The sequence below is a fragment of the Etheostoma cragini genome, chromosome 20, assembly GCF_013103735.1.
Source record: "Etheostoma cragini isolate CJK2018 chromosome 20, CSU_Ecrag_1.0, whole genome shotgun sequence".
Taxonomy (NCBI): Eukaryota; Metazoa; Chordata; class Actinopteri; order Perciformes; family Percidae; genus Etheostoma; species Etheostoma cragini.
The window spans coordinates 16,804,777-16,827,842 of record NC_048426.1 but is presented as its reverse complement, the minus strand read 5'-3'; the positions used below and the strand labels follow the sequence as shown (position 1 = coordinate 16,827,842).

The window sequence follows — 23,066 nt, the reverse complement described above, 5'->3', positions numbered from 1 at the left end:
TTTGCCATGTGTTAAAATTGGAAAAAAGTTGGTAATTCAAATATAATATGACAGAATTTCAAGTTTGACACAAAGAACAAATGGTGAAAAGAGGCTTCCTGGTTTTATGCATTCTCCAGCTGAAAGACAGCATCAGAGTGAAGTGGTAATTTTACAGCACAGTAGCTCTTAGGATACACAGATCACAACCAGATAGAAAGAGTTTTGCATCACACCTATCAAACCAGCCCCAGAACCCCCCACTCATCTTCCCTCCCTTCTTTTGATCAGAGTCATTCTGACAGTGATGCATAAGTCTTTGCAGCAAAGGGCTGGCTAGCTGGCAGGAAATGCCACAGATCCCCTGAGAATATGGAGGGATGGGTGATTAAACAGAGAGAAACACCCCTTAAAAAGTAGTAAAAGGGGAATCAATGTTTCCTCCCTACCTTCAAAGCAAAACCGTCGCCAAAATGCAACTTAGGGTCTTTTTGTGAATGTATCCGAGTCAAAGTTTTGTTTAAAGTGCCCGTATTATGCTCATTTTCAGGCTAATTATTGTATTTTAGTATTTTGAAGATCATACTTCTATACTATCTTTGTTGGGAGTTGCACATGCACAGTAGCTAGGTAAGGTCACATCAGCTAGGTAACTGTTCTCTAACTTTGGTCAGTACAAGGTAGGATTAGCTGGGAGACTTCTCCTAAATGAGGGCGCACTTGTGGATCACCTGCAGAACAGAGACATGTAAGTAGTTATTTTGTAGATTATGGTGAACAAATGTGTTCAGCAGTGTTTTGCCATTGAGAATGAGTTTGCATGCTAGGTCTAGCATGTGCTACGGTTAGCCACCTCGCCTCGGCTAGTGATGTAGAAAGCCGTGCAGATTTGAACAGCTCACCCAGACACTGAAGGCAGAGGACATTCAGAAACCTCTATCTCACTCAAAGCAGCATGGATCATTTTTTTCAACGTTTTTATATGGAAGCACCAGAGACACAAAATAACATCCCAAATCACAGAAAAGGTGTTTCTTTTCATAATAATAAAAGCATAATTAGGATGGAAGCACTTTAGCTGTTGTTGTTTACGCTAGCCGCCATCTTGTCAGTCAAAAAGTGTCGATCTCCGAATGCAAATGAACGGACTCCATAGGAGGGAATGTCATACTACAAGGTCAATATTGTTTTTCACTAATGACAAAACCACAGCTTATCCTTGCATTTATATAGAATAAGCTTCAAGAGTTTTCCATCTTTACTTTTCTCCCTGTTACGTTGCATTCGGAGTTTGACTATTTTTGACTGGCAATATGGATGGCGACCAGAAAAACCAACAGATTGAGTTGTTAAAACCATTCTTTTTAGTTAACTCTGTGTACACAAACAAGTTCTCAATGCCGGAGTTCATGTGTAAAGCCCCTGGTGATACTTCAAGCAAAGAGCAAGCAAAGATCATGCTGTATCGAGCCTTCCTAGTGTTTTAAAAATATGCTATCATAGTAGTTCCCTTAGCTCTCCCATTCAAAAGGCCAAGTGACCAAAAATTATAATACGATCAATCTTAAAAGTGGTGCTTCCGTCCTAATTATGCTATTAAACAAAAGTTTAAAAAGTTTCTGGTACATTCACAAATGAACCCTAGGTTGCATTTTGGCGAGAGTTACGCTTCAAGGATGCTGCCACTCTTGTGTTTTCTATAGTCTTTTCTCTTCAAAAGAAGTTTTTCTATTTGTGTTTAAACTCTGTGTGTCTTTGGTTAGTCTGGTCTGCCCCTCACCTGCGATAGACTAAAGTCCTATGTGGAGGTTAAGTTGATCAAATTATCTTCTGTCCTTTCCGCCCATCCCCTCCTTCCAAGCTCTAAATTCCTTTCTTTATTTCTTGCCACTTCTATCAAGGAGAAGTGAATGGCAAGTGTTTCATCTCTCCAAAGCGGCAGTGGGCCTGAAACACCACAGAGGCAGCGCTGGCTAACATTGAAATGGATTGGTTAGCACATATACAAAGGCAAGAGGGAAAAGAAAGCAGCTGGGGAAACACAAAAGGATGGAGCTGCAGATGGGAACTAACCTTGCCTGGGTTTCTCTGATGTTCCTTTACACACACACACACACCCACACACCTACCTCCACCACCGCACCCATTACTGTCAACCCCTTTTTTCGCTCTCTTTCTCTCAAGTCATCTTTTTATTTGTCATGTTCAGAGGAAAGCACCACAGCATCTGAGGAATGGGAGGTTACAGCGTATTAAAGGAAATGTTGTTTCACAAAAATTGTCATCCCCCTTTCAGCAGGAAATACAGAGGCTATGCAGCTACTGCACTTCAAAGCTGCCCAGAAACTTCCCATAAAATGACTTTGATTGTCTGCATCTAAAGGGGACAAGCAGGGGATTTCCCCACTGGTGTCATAGCACAGTCTTTCTTACATTGTTCTTGGCTGTATTGGCTTTCTTGCTATACAAAAGGAATAGAGTATGAACTTACTAGCTCTCATAGAATAATTGCAGGCATGAACAGAACATGATGCTCCAGAATCCTGTTTGTTGATAGGAAATCCACAATTTTGAACAGAAAGTGGAATGTGAAGAAATCCTTTCTACATTTACAAAATATATCTGATACCTTCGGCAAAATCATAGACAGAATTGCTGGCATTAAAATCAAATTCATTATTGACATTAGTGATCTTGAACCCTTGAATCTCGCTTACAAAGCACCAACACCGAAGAGGATGTCATTATTCATATTTTTTAAAGGGCGAGCAATTAACATTTGAGGATGAATGGCTTCCTGGAATAATACCCGTCTTTCATGTATCGGTTTTTATGCCATTAAAAGTCCTATACTGACGCATTTTGATGAAAGATAACACATAGAAATAATGTGTTGGAAGCAAATAGACAGAGGAAGCCGGCATGTTCAAATTAGCAAGAAGAAGGGAAGCGGAAAGAAGTTACACTGTTTGTTTGGACAGTTAGTTAGTTAGTAGTTAGCAGTAAGTTTGAAGTGAAGAGGCTGCAGTCGGATGGACTGTCTCCCTGATGCACACATACACACATATACATCTTTTCCAACCCCACACACAACCTCTCCTCCCTCGCTCCTCCAATGGCCCTGTCGGTGTGCCAGGGCGGGTGATTACCGACGCTCTCCCCCAATTATGGGCTGATTATTCCGCCGCGCTCTAATTGACTGGGGAGATATGCAAATGGCTGTCATTTGGGATGATAAAGGATGCGGGTGCTGGATGCCCCCTGCATTATTTAGCCTCAGCTGTACGCAGCGTGAAGGATGTGGCGTGCGCTTTAATTGCTGAGGAGAGAGAGGTTAAGCTGAACGAGCAGCTGAATTAGAAATGAGGAATTTGGGCCCTTTATTTATTTCTTTATTTTGCGCCTCTCCTTCCATCTCTCTCTTTCTCTCTGTATCTCTCTCTCTCTCACTTACACACAAATATACATAAGCACTCTCGCACACTGCGTCACGCGTCATTTTTTCAGTTCTCTCTTGGGTGAGTGGAAAGGTAAAGGGGGGTGGGCGGGTGGCAGTATGTCATGCTGGAATGCCTTAAATAAAAACATTAGCAGAACCAATATGTGCAGAACAAATAGGGTGAATGTGTGTGTGTGTGTGTGTGTGTAAGTGGAGGCGGTGAGTGGACGGCTTGTGCATTAAAAACTAAAGTGTGAAGAACCCTTGCGGACTAATGAAAAAAGAAAGTTTCTACGGCTCAAACAATAAGCAGGCTTGGCCTGTCTCTGCTGCCTCTGTAAAGCTGTTTGAAATGAAAGCAAATTTAAATACATACTTCAGGCAGAATACCAATGACCTTACTCATCTGTGTGAAAGGTTGGACTTGTGGGTGGATAGAGATGGAGCGTGTTCATCTTCAACTTCAACACCTGGGCACACAAAGAGGGTCAACCTCCATGTTTATTTAGCCACTTAAAGAATGTTGGTAGTTGTTGACACTTTGCTGTCATTGTTGTTGGTGCAAAAAAAAAGTGTGTGTGTGTGTGTGGGGGGGCTAAGTACTTCTAGCTGCTACAGCTTGGCATATTATCAGGGGGAATCGGAGTGAAACTCAAAACTAATCCCTCTGGTTTGGAGACAAGCAGCGCCAGATTTGGGCGTCTTTAACAGCTTAGGAGTAATAGGGCCTCAAATGTCCCTTTCAATGTGGACCGCCCAATATCTCCACATTATGAGAGGCTTAAGAGCCGGGGCAGTTATCACTCAGTGAACCCCCTATCTTACAGCAAGCAATAATTGCTAATGTGATGGGGTCACTGTTAGCATTATCACTAGATTTGGTGAATCTATTGGAATCCTGTGTCAAGTGTCCACGCAACTGTTTGACCCTCATGCCTGGCTCCAGGACCGCTCTGAGGTATTTTTCCACTCAGTGCTGGGGGTGGAAAAACAGAGCGCTTTCTTTTTCTCTTATCAAGATGCCGCGGTATTATCAAGAGATTGTCTGGGCTTTGTGAAGTGTGCAGAAGGCAGAATTGAAAAGAAAAAGCACAATTGCTTTTCAGTGCTGCTGTGGCTCTCCTCTGCACAACTTTGGGAAACCTTGAACAGTTTGTTCTTAGGCTGCTTTTGTTCCAGATAACAAAAACAGAGACAGAGTAAAGAGACTGTCTTTGACAATATAGCCTTCCAAATAGTGTGGAGTGTTTTTCAAATCACAAAATAGTTTATCTGTAATCATGAGCCGCTGTTAGTGGGTTGTGTTTTGTTCAAACCAGTATTTTGCTCACTAATATAGTGTTTCCGATGAAAACTGTCTACATAAAATTATTTCTGTGCGTTGTGTACAGCCTCTGTTCCTTTTTTATGCTTACACCATGTCTACACAGGTGTAGCATGAGCAGCACATTAGCAGAGCAGCAGCAGTAGATACAGTACATAATGGAAGTAGCAACACAAGCATTAGAGGTTTGATTCCTGCTCAGACAACCCACAGTAAAAATGTGTACTCCTAAAGCAGAGTAAAGGCATTTGTGCTTAAAACAAAGGGCACGTTGGATTGGCCAAGAATAAAAAAAAATAAGACTTGAACTTCAAACCCTAACCCTAACCCTAACCATCACACAAACGCCTTCCATCTCATTTGGTGTGTAAAAGTGCAACACTAGGCATGTCTTTGACAAAACACTGCCTAAAAGTGCACGCCATTATCCCTATTTGTACAATTAATTTGCATTTATTGCAACTGATGCAACTGCAGGGTCACTATGTTACATCTCTGGGTTGGTTCTAGGAGGAGAAGAAGATAGTGTGCCACCTGTAGCAGTCTTGACTAGACTGAAGTAAGAGACAATTGGAAACTTTAGGTGTTTGGGAAGGGAGCATTTAGCCCCCAAGCACGTGTCACAACACCGACATTCTTGGGTTAGCATGCTAGCATAATTGAGTGCCTGCTGGATGCTAGCCTAAAGCCCACATGGGTTTTTGGCGAGCCTGAGGCAGGCCAAACATCTCCCCTGTTTTGCACAATGTGCCCTTGCCTGTATTTGGAGTCTCTCTGAGTGAAATCCTCAATGAGAGGAGGCACAAGCCACAGACCCTCAGGAGGTGGCAGAGACTCTGATGAGAACTCTTATCTCTACACACACGGGCTCATAGATATACATATCCCAGTTTGTGCACTAGCACACACATTATTTAGCAAAGACATACCCCGTTAAGGCATGTTCGCACGCTCCTATATAGAATTATTAAAGCTAGCAAAACTGTGCATTAGCCAGCACATTTTGATCATCATTTCATACTGTTTTGCTTACATCGTCATCATTTCTATCACTTCTCATCATCATCATCACCAATTATCATCATAATTCCAGCCTTGGTAGACATTCCACCTGATTGGCATCAAAAAAAGAAACGATGGTGTGGGTGTTGTGTTAAATCTCCCTCCACTAAGTCCCTCTCTCTTTCTCAGTTCTCTTTCTGTACTTAATAGCACTTAGTGAAGGGAATTACAGTTGGTGCTCTAGATGGGGCATTGCATTAAAACCCTCTTTCACACACACACACACACACACACACACACACACACACACACACACGTTCAGCAGTCCATTTGGATTCATTTGCATGGCATTTCATTTGGATTTTGCCTTAATCGACGGTTAGAGGGAAGGATAAAAAACATCTTTGTGTAATAGCATTTCCTCTTAGTCTCCAGTGCACCATAAAGATAGAAAACACAGCGGCCGGAGCCGATAAATGAGTGTAATGCTGCCATGAGCAGACCTGTCCCTCAGGCCTACAAACGATAGCTGTTTGAGTTAATTACAGTTTACATCATCATATTTACCCAGAGAAGAGAAACAGAGATTAAAACTCCCCTCTGAGCCCATTGTGGTGTTATTTCCGTATATACTGTACCACACTGAAGTGGAGTATAATCGTCGCTATGTGTAACATTATAATGAATTTTACTCTTGACCTGTGAAAACACAGTTCCTATATAGACACGTATACATATTGCTGTAAAATAATAATTTAATAATGAGAAAAAAATAGCATTAAACATAGTCTATAAATTTTGGTACGCCTACACAAACTCACGAGCTTAGCTTCTGCTCTGCCAGCTATCTTAGCTTAGGTGGGGTCTAGTGTCCCGAAGGAGGTGTGGCAGATGGGAGGAGGGCATGGAAGGTCCAGTGGGAGTAGCAGCTAAAATACCAACCTCCTACTGAGCGGATTGTCAGCGTTAGATAAGAACGGACAGCGAATGGTGGGAGACAGTCAACCTTCCCTATTCCATCCATTTTGCAATGAGACCGCAGGATGTTCAGGTTTTCTCTTAGCTTGGAGTAGCGTGCCATGTATACTGAGCAACATGGAATCACTTATCTCTTGTGTTGTCTAGCCATGCTGATATTTTGGCTATATTTGCCTAGGCTTTGAGATGTCTGTTGGTGTGATTTCTGTAGCCAGAAAATTAATCTGTGGTGCCCACAACATTGATAAAATTGACTTTTAAAAAATTCAACAGCAACATGGATGTCCAATAACAGAAATAGTCCCCCTGAAAAGTGTGTGTTGACAGCTGTTCTGTGAATATTCAGGGTAATAATGGTAACACATTCCACTCACCTCTACCTAGGGCAGAAAGACAGATATCTCATGATTTGGACAAATAAAACCAACTGAGGTAATATCACTTTTGTTGTTTTTGTATTTTATAGTAAAACGTATACCATTTTCCCTGCACTGGTATGCACATGGTGATGTCACAAAATAAGAAAGCTACTACCAATTCTGTTTTTTCTCTGACAGAGGAAGTTGTTTTCAGCTATGGTAATCAAATAAATGAAACCTTTTAATCAAATGTTTAGGTGAGTATATGCTGTCAAGTTGTAATATCTGGAATGCAAAGTCTGTTTCTGGTTCTGTGCCGTTTCAAGCCATAAGGAAGGTTGTTTTTAATCAAGACCACTCACAGTGCTCAACTGCTGTGTTTGACTTTGTGTCTCAGGCTCTAGTTAGCTGGCAACCATCTGGTGTCAGCCTCTGACTGGGGCAGTAAGGGAGACAAAAAAAGATACTTAATGTGAGAGAGAGAGAGAGAGATAGTAAAGTAGCTAGTTTCTCTAGTCGCTCTCCTTTCCTGTAGCACACAGGAAGCTACAGTCATTGGCTCCTCCCTGTCTAGACAGAGAACCACTTTTGCACACACAATCTCTCACACACACTTGGTGCCTTCTACCATAGCATCTTTGATTAATTCCCAGTGTGCGGTGCGTGGAGACAACATCAGCACCATGGTCAGGGGAAAAAGGCCTGCAGTCTGCTTGATGTGACAGCTCCCTGCTTCACACCGATGCCTTATACCGTGCTTGTGTGTGTGTGTGTGTGTGTGGGGGTGTGTGTGTGTGTGTGCATGTGTGGGTCTCTGAGAGTGATAGCAGGTCAGTAAGATGAGTGAGGGACGTGTGTGCGTGCGTGCGCGTGTGTGTGCGTGCGTGCCTTCAGTTGTCCCCTCGGCCGCATCAGTGCTCAAGCATGTCTTGCTGTGACAGCCCAGCAGCCTGTGTGCCTGTCTCACACAGACACACAAATAGAGGCACACAAAACAAGAGAGTGCAGGCAGACGCCAACACCAGAGAGGTGAAGGGTCACGAGCGACTGCCTTCCCAATGTTGTGTGAAATGTGTAGATGGCAGTCCCGGCCCATTATGTGTGTATATGCAACTGTGTGTCTGGCTTGAGGCGGGCGGGGGGCATCTCAAAGTAACTGGTTATTATCACCTCAATATTTTTCTTATTATGACAATTACATGCTCCAGGAGCGAATTAAGCGATACAGGACGCCAAGCGGAGTGGTTGACAGCTATTTGGAGACTCAATGCACAGAGCAATTTGCAACCCCGAGCCAAACAAATTGGATTTGGGCCACTTTGGATTGGGGCCCCAGATTGTTGGGCGTTTGGATCCTCTGACTGCATGCCTGCCTGGCTGGTTTGCTGGCTGGCTGGCTTCGATTCTGTAAACATGACAACATAGCAGACTGTTAGCCAGGTAACATAGTGCTCCATGGCCCTTGACAAGGATTAAGTGTAAATGTAGAGGAAAGTGTATGTGTTGATAAATGCATTATATTGTTGGTGCATTGTGAAATGACTTATTTGGTTAACCATAAGTTATAACAAAGTTTATGGGGTATTTGTAGTTGACATTTTTATAGTCTACGGGTGTTAAGCTTTCCCACCCTTTCATGTTATTATAGTACTGCTACTTTTTTGGTTTTGGGCCACACGGCTGTGCTCAAGTGTGTGTATAATCCAAATGAGCCTAACAGCCTCTAAACAAATTACTGGTACACATTTTCCCACCCCTAAACTGCCACTGGAAAAGCTGGCAACAGCACACAATTAGGTGAAATGCAATTATTCCCATCCATTCACACAATTAGCCTGTGGGTTAACAACCTAGCTGTACATCGGGGCTAGCTGTTGGTGTTTTCAAAAAAACATTGCCGTGGTTACACACCCCACTGTGTCAAATGGCATGCACCTGGGGCAGCCGGTAGTTTGCAAATAACACTAAGCCCTGTTGGTTGAGGCAGCACATTACATCACTCAGCTCAGAATACTGGGTGATTTAAATGGCTGAGACAGGGTGGGGGTACCAAGGATGTGGAAAGGGAGTGCCTCATGTGCTCAGTCGAGCGAGGGTAGATAATGCCAGGCGACAGACTGGCAGGCTGGCAGAGCGGGTGGGCACTCACTGCGGCATGATGGAAAACAAAGGCTTCGTGTGACACCACCAAGATCGCATTAACCAAAATAAGCAGCCTTGGACTGACTGCCACACTTATTTGGTTGTCTTTTCCACTGGCTACGCCATGCATGGTGGAGAGACATGGAGGACGTCTGTCTCACTTTTTATTTAAAATAACATGGTGCTAGGAGTAATGAGAAAAATTACAGTGTCTGCCTCTGTTTACATTGAATTGACTGTGTGACAGCGCTGCATAAATTCAAAACAAATTCCATATTTGTGGTCACAGCCAATGCTTTCAAGACATACAGGGTTTGGCAGCCAGTCTCCCAAACATTTTGCCAATATTCATTATCTTTTATATATAATAATAGCTGTCTGTTCAGGCGTGGTGAGGCTGCTCTCAATGTAACTTTCACAGTCTGACACTTCCAGGAACATCTCACCACGTTACACCAGCATCCTAATTTCTGCTTAGACATCTGAAGAAATGATCGATGCCTACTGGTGTTGAGTCTTTTAAAAAATGCAGAATTGTGTATATAATAACATCTTCCTAATGTTCACCAGTAGAATCACATTATAATAACATTGCAACAAGCATGCAAAAAGCGAATCTCTAACGACAAAATTCCCTGTATAAATACTGTATGTAGGTGTGTAGATGGGTTATTTGGATTTTGAGACCCCATATAAGGTCAGGGAGACACAGAGACACATATCGTTCTGTGGTGACAGTAATGGTTGCACAGGACTCAGCTGGGACAGGGTCAACAGGCCTGATAGAGCAGGTAGGATCAGCTGGCATACACCCGCAACTCATCCCCTTCCTCCTCAAGTGGGCACCAGCCAGGAATCCGGGGTCAATCACAGGTGACATCCCCCATGTTCAGCTACAGCTGGGGCACAGCCGCTAGTCTGTGAGTGTGTGTGTTTGTCCAAATGTGTGTGATGTTTAGTTAGGGGGCTGCCATCAAATTGCATCACATCACATCTGGTCTCTCTGCCTCTACTAGTTTCTCTCTTCCATCTTTTACTGTTATTTTACTGCTTCCCGCGCTCCACACTTTTCTTTTCCAGTATTCTGTCAGCAGTATTGGTGGGGATTCCCTGGAATCCATTTAGGAGGCGGACTACCTACTAAGCACGCACACACGCACATGCACACACGCACACACACAGACACACGGTTCTCTACTCACCACAGGGAATGAAATCTGTAATATTAACACACACTTGGTCTGAATGAAAGCCCATTACAAGTTATTTTCACCATAGCAGCCAGTGTACAGTAGTGGCTTCTAATGTGGGAAATGTTTTTGCCTCTCTGCCATATTAACTACTGTCACCATGACTGCAGAAACCTTATCTCAATGATTACAGTAGGTCACGGAAAAGTGAAATACTGTTCATGCATGGTAACCGTTTAACCTTTTAACCTGTAGTGCCTTACGAAAGCATTGGAAATATGTTGCATCTTTGCATCATATGTTTCTCTTCTTTATTGTTTTTCAAGAGATTTTTTGCAGATAATTCGATTGGGTCTCTCACCCGAACAATCCTATTTCAACTATGCTGAAATAGTTGCAATAGCACTGATTTATCATGACATTATATTTACCAGGATCATTTTTCTTTTGCTTGAGCTCATTTTCAAATTTGCCACCTGCTGCATGTCTCTTCTTGTCAAATGCTTGGATGAACTTCAGAAATACTCACTGTAAGTCCTTCTTCTGTTCCAGGATCTGTCCGGCTCGATTGATGATCTCCCCACTGGTACGGAGGCTGGTCTGGGCTCAGCTGTCGGCGGCAGTGGTGGCGGCTCCTCCAGCAGCAGCAGCAGCAGCAGTAGCCAAGGGGAGCAAGGAGGGGCCAGCAACCAGGGACAGTCCCCCTTCTCCCCTCATGCCTCCCTCCACCTCCCCAGCCAGAGGAGCGGGCCCTCTCCCTCCCCTGTGGTCTCACCCGCAGGCTCCACTCAGTCCCAGCAGTCGCGATCAGGCTCTGGACCCATCTCTCCCGCCAGCGGACCCTTAGCCAACACCACGGCGCCAGGTAAGGTTGCCAAGAGAGCCTCTAAAAGTATGCACACATGAATCGTGATAATCTACTTTAATTTTGATGGAAGGTGCAACTTGTAGCATGATAACATTATGGATATGTCTCCAAAAACAAACAAGACTATAACTGAAGAATTGCCGTTGGAACCAGACACTACACTGCATTATACATCATGTAACACTGTGTTGCATTCCCTGGGAAATTTGCAAAATTGCTTTACAGCTTAAAGGGGAAATTGCTCTGTGCCACCAAACTAGAGGCTGCTGTTCGAAAGTGAACGAGAAAACAATCACAAACATTCCCCAGTCAGCAATATCAAATGAAGTGCATTGCCTTTGACAGATGATGAAAAGTTGCTGTTCTGACATCACTGATGGCCAGAAGTTTCCTTTTCCAGCCCCATGTGATTCAGTTTTAATGTGCTCTTTGAAAATGATTCTTGGAGCAGCTTGACAGCAGTATCATTAGTAAACTTGTTGCTGCGCTAAGCATATCACAGTTTTCTCACCTACATTTCTGCTTGACCTTTCCATTTATTTTGCTATTTAAGGACCTAAGCCTGATTTCATTTGTTTTTAAATATGTGCATTTAAAGAGGATTTTTAAAGGTCATGTAGAAAACTGACCCTGATGCAGAATAAGTGTACGCGTTTCCACAAATAACAACATGCCAGCATTTAAATGTAATGTGTTTTGCTTTGCTAGAGTAGATTGCAAGCATGAAACTTTCACACCTTTCTGTCACCAAACAAATAATTCAGCTCAGAAAAAAAATCTGGGTTACAGGAAGGAAAATGTGATTCTATGCCTAAATCAAATTCTTAATATTAATATGATTATCTATAATAATATTGTCAATGTAAATCTACACACAAAACTTTGCTTGAGTTTGAGCATGGTTGACCTTTATCTTAGAGCAGTCCAGATGACCCATAGGTGACAGCATCCTGGTTTAATAGCATCTATTTCTTCTCATCTCCAATTCACCGTGTAAGCTATCCAGATCAATTTTCATTCTGCCAGTTTGGACAGAGGATGAAGCTGAGTGCACACTGCAGCAGAAGACCAAATAATATCAATCCTGCATGTCTAGACTTCAATATCTCTGGTCCATTTGAAATCCTTATTCAGACCGCTGAAGAATATTACGGCTTAGTGCAGAGCACTTCATGGAATATGTCTCATTCATTTTCCTCACAAAGTTTTTGTCCTTGCATAGTAGGGATTTGTTAAGTCTTTGATCACAGTGTTGTATAATCACATCCCTACATTGCAGTGGAATTTTAATAAAGTCCATCTCGCCCGTGGATCACACAAGTATTTTATAACATTTACGTTCAGACAATATTTCCTCTACACTTTTGAGTGTTAATGAATTGAGACTGACTGGTAGCGAATGACCTCCCATCTTATTTGTAGCCTTATCTAAGATATGGCAGGCTAAACAAGACACCAACAAGATTATCAGACAATGCACGGTGTGTCTGTCTGTCTCCTGAGGCCATAGTAGAGCACATTTAGATAAACACTGAGCATTATAAACAAGTGTGGATGTTATTTGCCTCAGACAGGCATTTGAATGTGCGTGTGTGTGCATGCTGTTCTTCCCCGTCATCCCACCTTCTCTCTGCCCGACTGCGTGGCTGACCGGCCCATCAGCATGTCTCAGACCTGTCAGTCACTCTGACGAGGCGGGGCAAAATGTCTTGAGTGCAATCCTGACGCCAGCTCCTCCTCCCCTCCTCGCAGCCGCTTACCAGAGTGATTGACGCTAATGAAAAACTGGGACAGTGGTTTTCCAGGCGCTCGTGCCAAGAATCATGACGAGAATCCAGAATGAGGCGGCAAAGACAGGAAGCGAGACCGATTGCTGGGACGTGATTAATAAGAAAATATTTAAAAATATTCCCCAAGCCAAATAAATGGTGATAAAGCGTGGAGCAGTGAGTAACATCTGGCATGTTTTAGCGGCTGTACTACAATCATTTTGAATTAGATCAAGGAGCAGCCAGCCTAAGAGAGACATAGGAGAACTAATGTGGTTAGCACACATCTGATTACTAACGCTCCACTTTTTAACACTTCATCACAAGTTAGGACACTTTGGTTAATGTTGTCATTTTAGTTTTGTAGTCGGTGAGGAGAGTAGAGAGCAAAAGAGCTAGCAAGTAACATTTGTGTATTTATGTGTGTGTTGTTTCTGAGGTTTGTATTTTCAGTACTCCAACAAAAATCAGTTTATTATTGTTATTATACACTGAACACAAGTGTTATCTAAATAAACAAAATCCGACAAACATTAATGAGCTAATAATTGTGTGAAAAACAACAGCTTTTATCTGCAGTAGCTTAAGTCAAGAAAAAGTCAAAACACAACAAAATCTTTGTTCTAAATGTCACCATACAATAGTCGTATTATGATTCCAAAGAAAATTTAAATAAAGTCTTTAGTTACTAAATTATTTAAGTTTGATAGTGTGATCTTTCCTTTAAATACCATCAAAATCAGCATTTGTGATACCAAAGTGTGTGATCCAGAGTTTGTGTCCACCTGCATATGACTTCAGACTTGGCACATATGTCTACCATGTTTAATTATGCAAAATGTGGTTTAGAGGTAAAGGGATATTTCAACTTTGGAAAGATGACTATATCTTTAAATTAGGTCACTGATGTAGTAGAAATGTGAAAAAGAAAATTGAGGCCAAGAAAAACAAGAACATTTGTTTTTGGCTCACGTGGATGAAAGACATCAATTCCCATAATGCACTTGCTTTGCTGCTCAAAGAGTACACTCCTAAGCCAAGCCTACCATTTACAGACATAGACAGACAGTCTATCTCTACCACTAGTGTTTTTTATTGTCACTTCAACCATATACACAAACCATATACGAAACAACGCTTCACCATGGCTTAAGGGGTGTTAAAATATAAAAAAACAACATTATATAAAAACAACATATAAAACAGGCTACATTTAGTACACACACATTATGGGCTTCATAAAGTTAACGCAATGGTAACATTAGCGCTTGGAGTGATGTAAACATCGAGTATAAACACAGTCGTGAATTTGTGTGGAATGTAGAATTGTTGGCATTTAACAGTCAGAAACTCCACCAGCAGTTAGCAGTAGTTGGACAAACGCACCCCATGTCTGCACCAGTCCGTATCCGTGTTAAGACAGCCCACCTCCAACACTCTTACCTGACAGAGCAGCATCTGCTCAGAAGGCTAGCAGGCCTGGTAGCTAGATAGCGGAGTCTGGTACACTGTTGTTTAGCCATGTTTCCACAAAACAAAAACACAGTAGTCTCTGAACTCTCGTTGGGAGTTTTGTTGAAGTTGGATGTATTCCAGTTTTTTATCTAATGATCGGACACTTGAAAGCAGGATGGGTCGGACAGGTGGCCGTCTAGCGTTAGCTTTCCATCTAGCTGGAACTCCTGCCCTCGTTCTGTGTTTTCAGGTTATATTCTCCGATCTGTACTTATGTATCCCGGTGGTACACATGTGCGGTAGTTTGAATGCACATAATTGTTAAATTGTGAAAATTTAACAATTTAAATAAAAAATGTGTTGCTGAAATTAGATAGCTGTAGCTTAGCTCTAAGATGGCTGACACTCGGCTTGCTTCGGCCCGTTTCGGTTTGCTTCAGGTCCAACCCCTATGGGCGGGTTGAAAACATGCAGAACTATCTAATCTGGCTTGTAGTGCACTAGCTCTGGCCAAAATGCCTCTAGTGACATAAAACGACGATTTTTGCGTCATCAAAGTTTTTTTTTCCAGACTTAAAATTCAGAGATCTCTCTTCTCAGGGGGCATAAGGGAAGGAAACACTATCATTCAAAAATACTACTGGGTTTCAACTGATACAAAGCTTAATACTAATCAGTGAAGTAGCCCTTTAATGAAATGGTTTTTTTGTTTGTATGATTGTAAGTAAAGGAGTGTCATCCCAAGCTTTGTAGAACCAGTAATTGTCTTAGCCTGTGAAAAGGTGTGTTAGTCTATCAGTGGTCAGCCTCACTCTGTAGGGTGACGCGGCCTGTCACACGTCTGAGCACTCACGGGACACACGTTACCCTTGACAGCGGTCAGAGGAGAGCAATTTCATCATGGCATCCTTTCACCTGGCTGTCACACACACACATGCACACACAAAGGATGCATACATAACAGGAGATTAGCACAAAATTCTTATGAACAGTTTATTTCATGGTTTCATGTGAAACATCTAGTCGCACATATAAATCACTTATATATGCTTGCTTGGATGAGTGTTTGTGTGTGTGTGTGTGTGTGTGTGTGTGTGTGTGTGTGTGTGTGTGTGTGTAAGAGAGAGAAAAAGAGTCAGTGAGAGAGATGGAGAGACTGACAGATTGCCAGCCTATCATGCACCCATACACGTGCAAAAATCTATCTTGTCGGAGCTCCACGGCACGCCTGTGATTCCCTCGTCTCTTCACTTCTCTCCTTTCTCCCTTCTCCCTCTCTCTCTCTCTCTCTCTCTCTGTCTCTGTCTCTCTCTTTCCGTCTCTCCATGAAGCAAATCCAATACACTGTAACATTATCTGGGCCTCGCCTTGCTATTTGGATTCTCTCCCTGAGCCAAAAAGGCACACACAGGGCCAAATTGATTTTCCTGTTGCGCTAGATTTGTGACAGTCGAGCAGAAATCACATTGCTCAACCGTCAACCTCCCCCTCCTCTTCCTTCACCTCATATGCACGAACACAAAACCAGACTTACACACACACACACACACACACACACTCACACACACCACTCTTTCCTCCCAATGTCTCTGAAGCAATTCAGAGTGTCCTCAGAATATTTTCAGACATTGGGGACGAGGCAAGCAGACATTTGTCTTTCATGCGCATGGATGTCGGGCTGAATGGCCAAGTCATCCAGTCAAAGTGCAGAGCATAAGGTCCCAAAAAAGTTCAGCTTTTAGTTCCTAAGTTGGTGTCACTTGCAACAGCCACAGAATGCTGATTTGTGTGCATTTGGCTTTTCAGTACTGCATTTTCTGGATATTTCTAGATGTATAACATTTGCTGTGTGGTTTTACATGTGTAAAGTATAAGGGCTGGATCAACAAGCTGTCGCAAGGCCTCCTGTCAGAATGGTATCACTTCCTGTCAGCCTTTGTATGGCTTTCACTTTTTACCCCAAAACAAGAAGCCATAGACACTATCAGACTGAACCTGATGAATACTAAATCAAACACAAACAGAGCACAGAAACTCAGTTGTCATCATTTTTCATTGGATGGAGCCGTTAAGGCAGAGAGATGCACTTGTCTGCTGCTGTGTGAGGTAAAATCCCACAACAAATTTCAACAAAATACACTTCAAGAAAATGTGCTTCTCTTCTCTGATCTTAGCGGAAATACTCCGGGAAGCATACTGTTGCTCCATAATCACCTGTAGATGTTTAGTTAGGTTGGGATCTTTCAACTATGTCGACCTGTGCCATTTAGTGACCCTGCATGCCCTTTATAGAAGCATTTATTATTCAGGTTCCTCTTTTTATGTGTATATATAGTATGTATGAGATTATTGCATAGAGAAACTTTGGGTAAATGTTTTGCCATTCATAGCTTGCAAATAAGGATTGTTGCTTTATATTACTAAAGGGGTAGTATTTCAAAGCAAAATTTACACAATCAAAAATTGACCACACTCCTCCATGGCCCGAGCTCGTTCTGTCTGCTTCAGAAAATCACAAATCCTCATCTCTCCCTCCTTTATTTTACTCTCTTCTTCCTTTCTCTCCACCTCCTACCCCACCCCTCTCCTCTCCGCCCTTATCCTCATCCCTCCAAGTTTTTATTTTCCTTAAAAGAGGTGATTGGAGCTTGCGGCCGAGTGCTCAGGAGAGTTTAATCTGTGTATCTGTGCCCGCTTCAAGTGCTTCCAGGGCCTAGAAAAGGACAGAGAGGTCAGGGCGAGTGGAGGAGGGAGAGGGGAAGGAGGGATAGATAGAGGGTTGGAGACAGAGTGGGTGAGAAGGCCAGGCCTTTCCAGTTTGTTAGCTTAAGGGTCTTTCCCAATGAATCTCTTCAATGAATCTTCTCCAACCCATTTACATCTACTCTTGTCTTTTCCATTGTCCCCCAGCCTTGCCTGTGGTTTGCATTTTGGTTCTCAATTCAAAAAATATATTTATATCTGTAATTATGGTAATGAGAAACACAGATATAAAAAAACAAGTTTCCATTGGTGCTGGGTTTTTTGCCTGGAAGGAATCAATGTGATAACCTCAGATCAAGATTGCATGTATAGAGGTGGCCATATTTGAAAGCAACGTCAGTAAACGACTTCCCCGATGAGAAAAGGAAAAACTAAATTACAGGCTGTAAAATATCAGAGCAGAAAAAACACAGCGGGGAGGTTCAACCAAAACTTATATTTTTCCTATGTTAGTGGTGGAAGTTCTTACAAGAAAGCAGTGGAATAGGGTAGGGGGGTTTAGTTATTATGAAAGTGTGTTTTGCATCGTGGAGCTGGGCGAGTTTTCTAGTCACACCACTCCTTTAAGAGACTGTGCGGTGGGAACACTGCCTCTGGCTGTCCTTGTCCCTCTCTTTTTCTCTCATTATTTTTATCGCGCTTGCTTTTGCTTATGTTCCCTCTTGTGTCTTATGTTCCCTCGTCCCCACCCTTTCCTCCCCATCTCTTTTGTCTCTGCTACTTTCTTTGCTCAGAGCGTTGCTCCCACCGAGGAACAAGGCTGAATTTTCCATCCCTCTTATTTCTCAACATTTCTCCTCAAGCTCTCCTTCTCCACTTCTGTCCTCCTTTTTTTATTTCATTCTTCCCCCATTCACATATCAATTGTCCCAACCCCATCTACCTAACTTTTTCCCCCACTCCCATATGCCTCTTTCTCTCTTCCGCCTGATGGCTGCTCGTGTTCGGAGTGAAAAAGCAAAATGCCATCCCCACAGTCATCATATTCACAAAGCACACCATCCACCAAAACAAGAATACGTTGCCGGCTTGCTGTGTTAGCCATTTAGAGAAATCCCATTCTAATTCTGTCAGACTGTAAAACTCTAACCGGAGCACAGTGCGTAATTATTTTCCCTCCCCAACACCTATTTTCTTGCTTTCTCTCACTCCATTGCTCTCTCTCCCCCGCATCCTGCTTGCTGTTTTTTAGCTTAAGCTGCAGTTTTGCTTTACTTACAGTTGCTACTCAGCATTGGAAGTAATGAGGATCTTGGGAGAGTGCTTGTTTTGCGAGCCACCGCGGGCCTGTGCTTGTCCCCTACAGGGAGAGTTAACTGGCATTAGCCCCCGGCTTGGAGAGGCATTGACTCGCACCCATTGAGATCTAAACCACCATTATTGGAGTCTGCCTCTTTCCCCTAAAGACACAGCAAGACGTGTGTGTGTGTGTGTGTGTGTGTGTGTGTGTGTGTGTGTGTGTGTGTTCATTTGTTGGGTGGTGCAGGTGTGTGTGAATTTCTAGCCTTAAGGTTGTATTAAGAGATGGTGCTGAAGCAGCCCTTTCTCTGTACTCTACACCGGTCTATTAGTGCTCACCGCCGTTACCTCACTTTAGCAAAAATGGCCCATGCTGCTGTAGGGGGTCTGTATTTGTGTGTGTGTGTGTGTGTGTGTGTGTGTGTGTGTGTGTGTGTGTGTGTGTGTGTGTGTGTGTGTGTGCGTGTGTGTGTGTGTGTGTGTGCATGCGTACATGTGTGTGCAGAGGCATCACTGCATATTGGTAGATACATAGAGTATATCTGCACACCCTTGCAACCATGTATACACACAGCACCTTACTTCCATCAGCAATTAAGAAAAGTATTTTAATTGACTCTGTGGTTGATTTTTCTTCATTGGCATTACTCATACAGACACACACATACAAAGTAGTTCCTTAGCTCCTACGCTTAATATTACCAGGGCCCTGAAACAAAACAGAAATATGGCCACGAGTTCTCTCACTCAGCTTTGAACTTTGAACATGTGCGTTTGAGACACTGATGAAAAAAAGCTTCAAATACCACACTCCCTCTCTTCAAAGGAGACTCAGGGCTGCTTCGACAGTCCTTGCGGAAGAGAAATTTAAAATGTGTATTGGGTTTTTAGCAGGGAGCGTTATCTCAAAAAACCAATAAACCCCCATTACTTTTGGCCCTGCTGCCTTGTATCATAAGCAAAGAGTAGAAAATGTATTTGTTCAAAGAGGAAATTCCAGTTGTTTGACTTTTTCAGCAATATTTCAAAAGAGCATTTTCATTCTAAATATCTACGTGTTTGCTTTTTGCCTACATGCAACAGGTCCCGTCGTTTTAAAACTCCATGGACTTGATCAAAACATCACATCTGCTCCTCTTTAAAGCCTTGTGGTTTCTGATAGGTCAATGTTAAGGACAAACATTTGTACAGGTGCACTCTCATGAATGAGTCGTATTTGAAACCTGACATCGGAAAACTAATAGTAAGGGTACTTAATAAAATTCTTTCAGGACAAAATCATTGAGTTGGAAAGTATAGTATAATTTTAAATTATTAAAAATAAAAGCACTCTGCTTCTTAACTGCTTCTTGAATGCAAGTGGCAGTTTTTCATTTGCGTGTATTTGTGTATGTTTTTATGTGTATGCTCAGTTGGGGGCTTGTAGAAGTGTAAATTGCCAGTGGTAATGACAGTGGATAAAGAAGCAGGCAGAGGGACGGCAAGTAATTGCCATGCCACTGATGGCCACATGTGCTAATTGTGTTGTGGAGCACCTATGGGAAAACTAGCGCTTTATTAAACACACAGAAAGAGATCTAAACACGGAAACAAAGACATATTCAAGCACAGTTGCAACAAGCTACAAGAATGATCACAAATATTTCAACACAGTCCAAACACTGAAACGGATCTAAATACAATAAATAATGTGTAATCGGCGGAAAAAGCCACAGAAATTTAGAACACAATTTCAGATGTTTTCCTTTAAAAAAAGAAACGTTTACTCAAAAGTATACATTTACACAAGGTACATATCTAAAGGCAGACAATCTGACAAATCAAGAAAAATATTAAATCACTCTCACGCACACCAGCCACAACAAGATAATTTCCTTACCATTTGTTTGTTTTACATTTTCATTCATAGCAAGCAAAGATGGGCTTTTTTCTTTGGGCAGGGAAAGATATACAGTCAGCTACTGCTGACATTTAGCTCTCCCCTCTTTTTTTCTCTCACTCTCTTTCCGCAGCGCATGGAGAACAGTACGTCAAAGATTCAGCGTATGAATTATTAATGGGACGGATTAAACTTGCCAAGACTCACCGTGGAGCCTGTTTGTTTTTATTTGGACGTAATTATTTAATGGCACCTTGTTAAAAGTGATAGTAAGGAGAGGAGAGGAGAAAATGTAGGAAGAAGCTTTGTTTGGACAGTAATTGGTAGTGAAATAATTAGAAAGTGCTCCAAGCTTTATTCGTTTATTGCAGAGACATAAGGAGAAGAGGGGTGAGGCCTTGTCAGACTACTTCCTCTCCTCTCTCATCTGTTTTTCAATTTCCTCTTTCTCAACAAGCAACCCTGTTTCTTGTTGTTTTTCTTTTTCCCTTTTTGTCTTTGTCCTCTCTCTCTCTCTCATACACACACACACACGCACAAATGCACACTCATATGTCTTTGAATTAATCTCATCTCTGGTGACAATACATGGGTATGTGGAGAGAGTAGTGGAGCATGGAGGCCACTGTTCCCTATTTGTACCTTCATTGTGGCACACGCTCACACGCATACACACACAAACAAACGCACACAGTACAAGCTGCTGCTGCCACCACCACTCTGCCATCCAAACAAACAGAGTCTGACAGCATAGCCGGTGCCTGGCATGCATCTCTGCACACACACATACACATACAATAGCAAGCCTTTATCGTAGGGTCGACTTCCATAGTTTAAGGCTTCAGTAAACTGCTGCTAGCATACTTCATCCTCACTACCCGTTCACCCATCTGAACTCACGCTAAAGCTAAATCTGTCCCTATAGCAACAAGTGGCCATGACCCTTAATAAGATGCTTTAGACTCCTCCAGTTAGACACATAAGCACACATAAACATTACAATGAAGTGTTAATAAATACACTGCAGCAGAAACAAGCACATAGCTGCATAAACTCAAAGTATACCAGTTTATAATAACCAAATTATAATACATGAACATCATAATAAACATTCTGAAATTGCCAGGTAAGTGCTTTTACATTTTGGTATTGCTACTTTTGCTTAGTAAAGGACTGCTTCTTTCAGCACTGGTTCATTCGCACATAGAACCTCTAGTGTTTCAAGTGTTATCTCAGGGTTTCTTCAACTTTTGCACTCTGACGTTTCCCCTTCCTCCACCACATGTTGACAGACTAATCGAATATTCCCTCTTTGAAGCAGCGCCGGCGGATCTATTCTTGTGGGGGGTAGGGGATCTGTGTGCGTGTGCGTGCATGTGTGTTTTAATATTTTAGCACATATCTTATTTGCCTTTTGTGCTCTTACGTGTGGTTCCTTGTGTTTATTTAGTGTGTTTATTTACACTTGTTTGTCCAATTCCTGTTACATCTGTGAGTATATGCGTGTGTTAGTGTGTAGGCAGCCGGACGTATGGAAATGTTGTTTATGCAGTTTTATGCAAAACAAGTATGTTGACTTAATTTGGTTTGTTTATGAGGAGAGTGTGCCACCTCCAGTCATGTATTACTGCTACCGTGGAAAGATCTGTCACACACACACACTTCTTGAAAGCATTACACTTTCTACTGCGGTATTGAATAATGTGAAGTGTTTCCTTTATAATAAGGTAAATATAAATATATATGTGTGTGTGTGTGTGTATATATATATATATATATATATATATATATATATATATATATATATATATATATATATACACATTCGGTATATATGTATATATATATATATACACTGTATTAAAGTATATATACATACATACATACATACATACATACAGTTGAATAATGTCAGCATTTCTCGCATTTTGGGGCATGCTGCATTAAGAGCTGGGTTTTTCAGCTACAGCAAAGTACAACCAGTGCAGTTTGAAAAAAACAAACCCTTTTCCCATCCGCTTTCCCTCTCCTTAATGTCTCAGGTCTGAATCCAAAGATAAAAGGTTAAGTTGCCGTCCCTCTACTTCCTTTGGGCCAAATCAATCCACCATAGTCTCTTTCTGCCATTTTCCTAATCAGACCCTCAACTCACTATTGGATTTCAATGGAACAGGCGCAGCCCAAAGACCTGCACAACCACCTAATCAATTATCCTCAAATGGCTCTGGTTTCTATAGGGGATCGCCGATGTTTGAATGCTTACACAAGACAATGGCACAGGGTCCAATGACTTGAAATGTCCTCCAGAAGTGCATTTGTCATTTAGCTGATAGTACATCAAACACCTTCATATATTGCTATTGGTAGTGCTGTGCTCTTGGTGGATTTGTAATTTTGGCGGCAAACCCTCCAACCCTATCGCTTAAAGCTCAAGGAATACATCCAGAGCGGCCTCAGTCATAATAAATCCTTCAGCTTACTACTGATTTGTCATGTTTTTCTTTGGCAGTCAAATTACAGAAACCTTTTTGAACCTTTAACTTCTGTGCCATTGAAAGAAATGCAGAAAGAAAGACAGAATTGTTTCAGAAGTCCTTCAGTGCTTTATTGTTACAACAGTTTTTGCAGTTTACTTCAATTTTCAAGCAAGGCAAACGGGAAGCAAATATAGACGTTTTTT

The 23,066-nt window shown here is 42.1% G+C and overlaps 1 protein-coding gene across 4 annotated transcripts in view; it reads left to right on the top strand.

Annotated features, from left to right (window-relative positions):
• The window catches only part of LOC117935707 (AT-rich interactive domain-containing protein 1B-like), a 201,893-nt gene that overhangs the window by 138,222 nt on the left and 40,605 nt on the right, over positions 1-23,066 (top strand). For all 4 annotated transcript variants that reach the window (XM_034858102.1, XM_034858100.1, XM_034858099.1 and 1 more), the window contains one exon: positions 10,966-11,278. In XM_034858102.1, the coding sequence (XP_034713993.1) occupies positions 10,966-11,278 (313 nt within the window). The remainder of the gene's footprint in view (positions 1-10,965; positions 11,279-23,066) is intronic.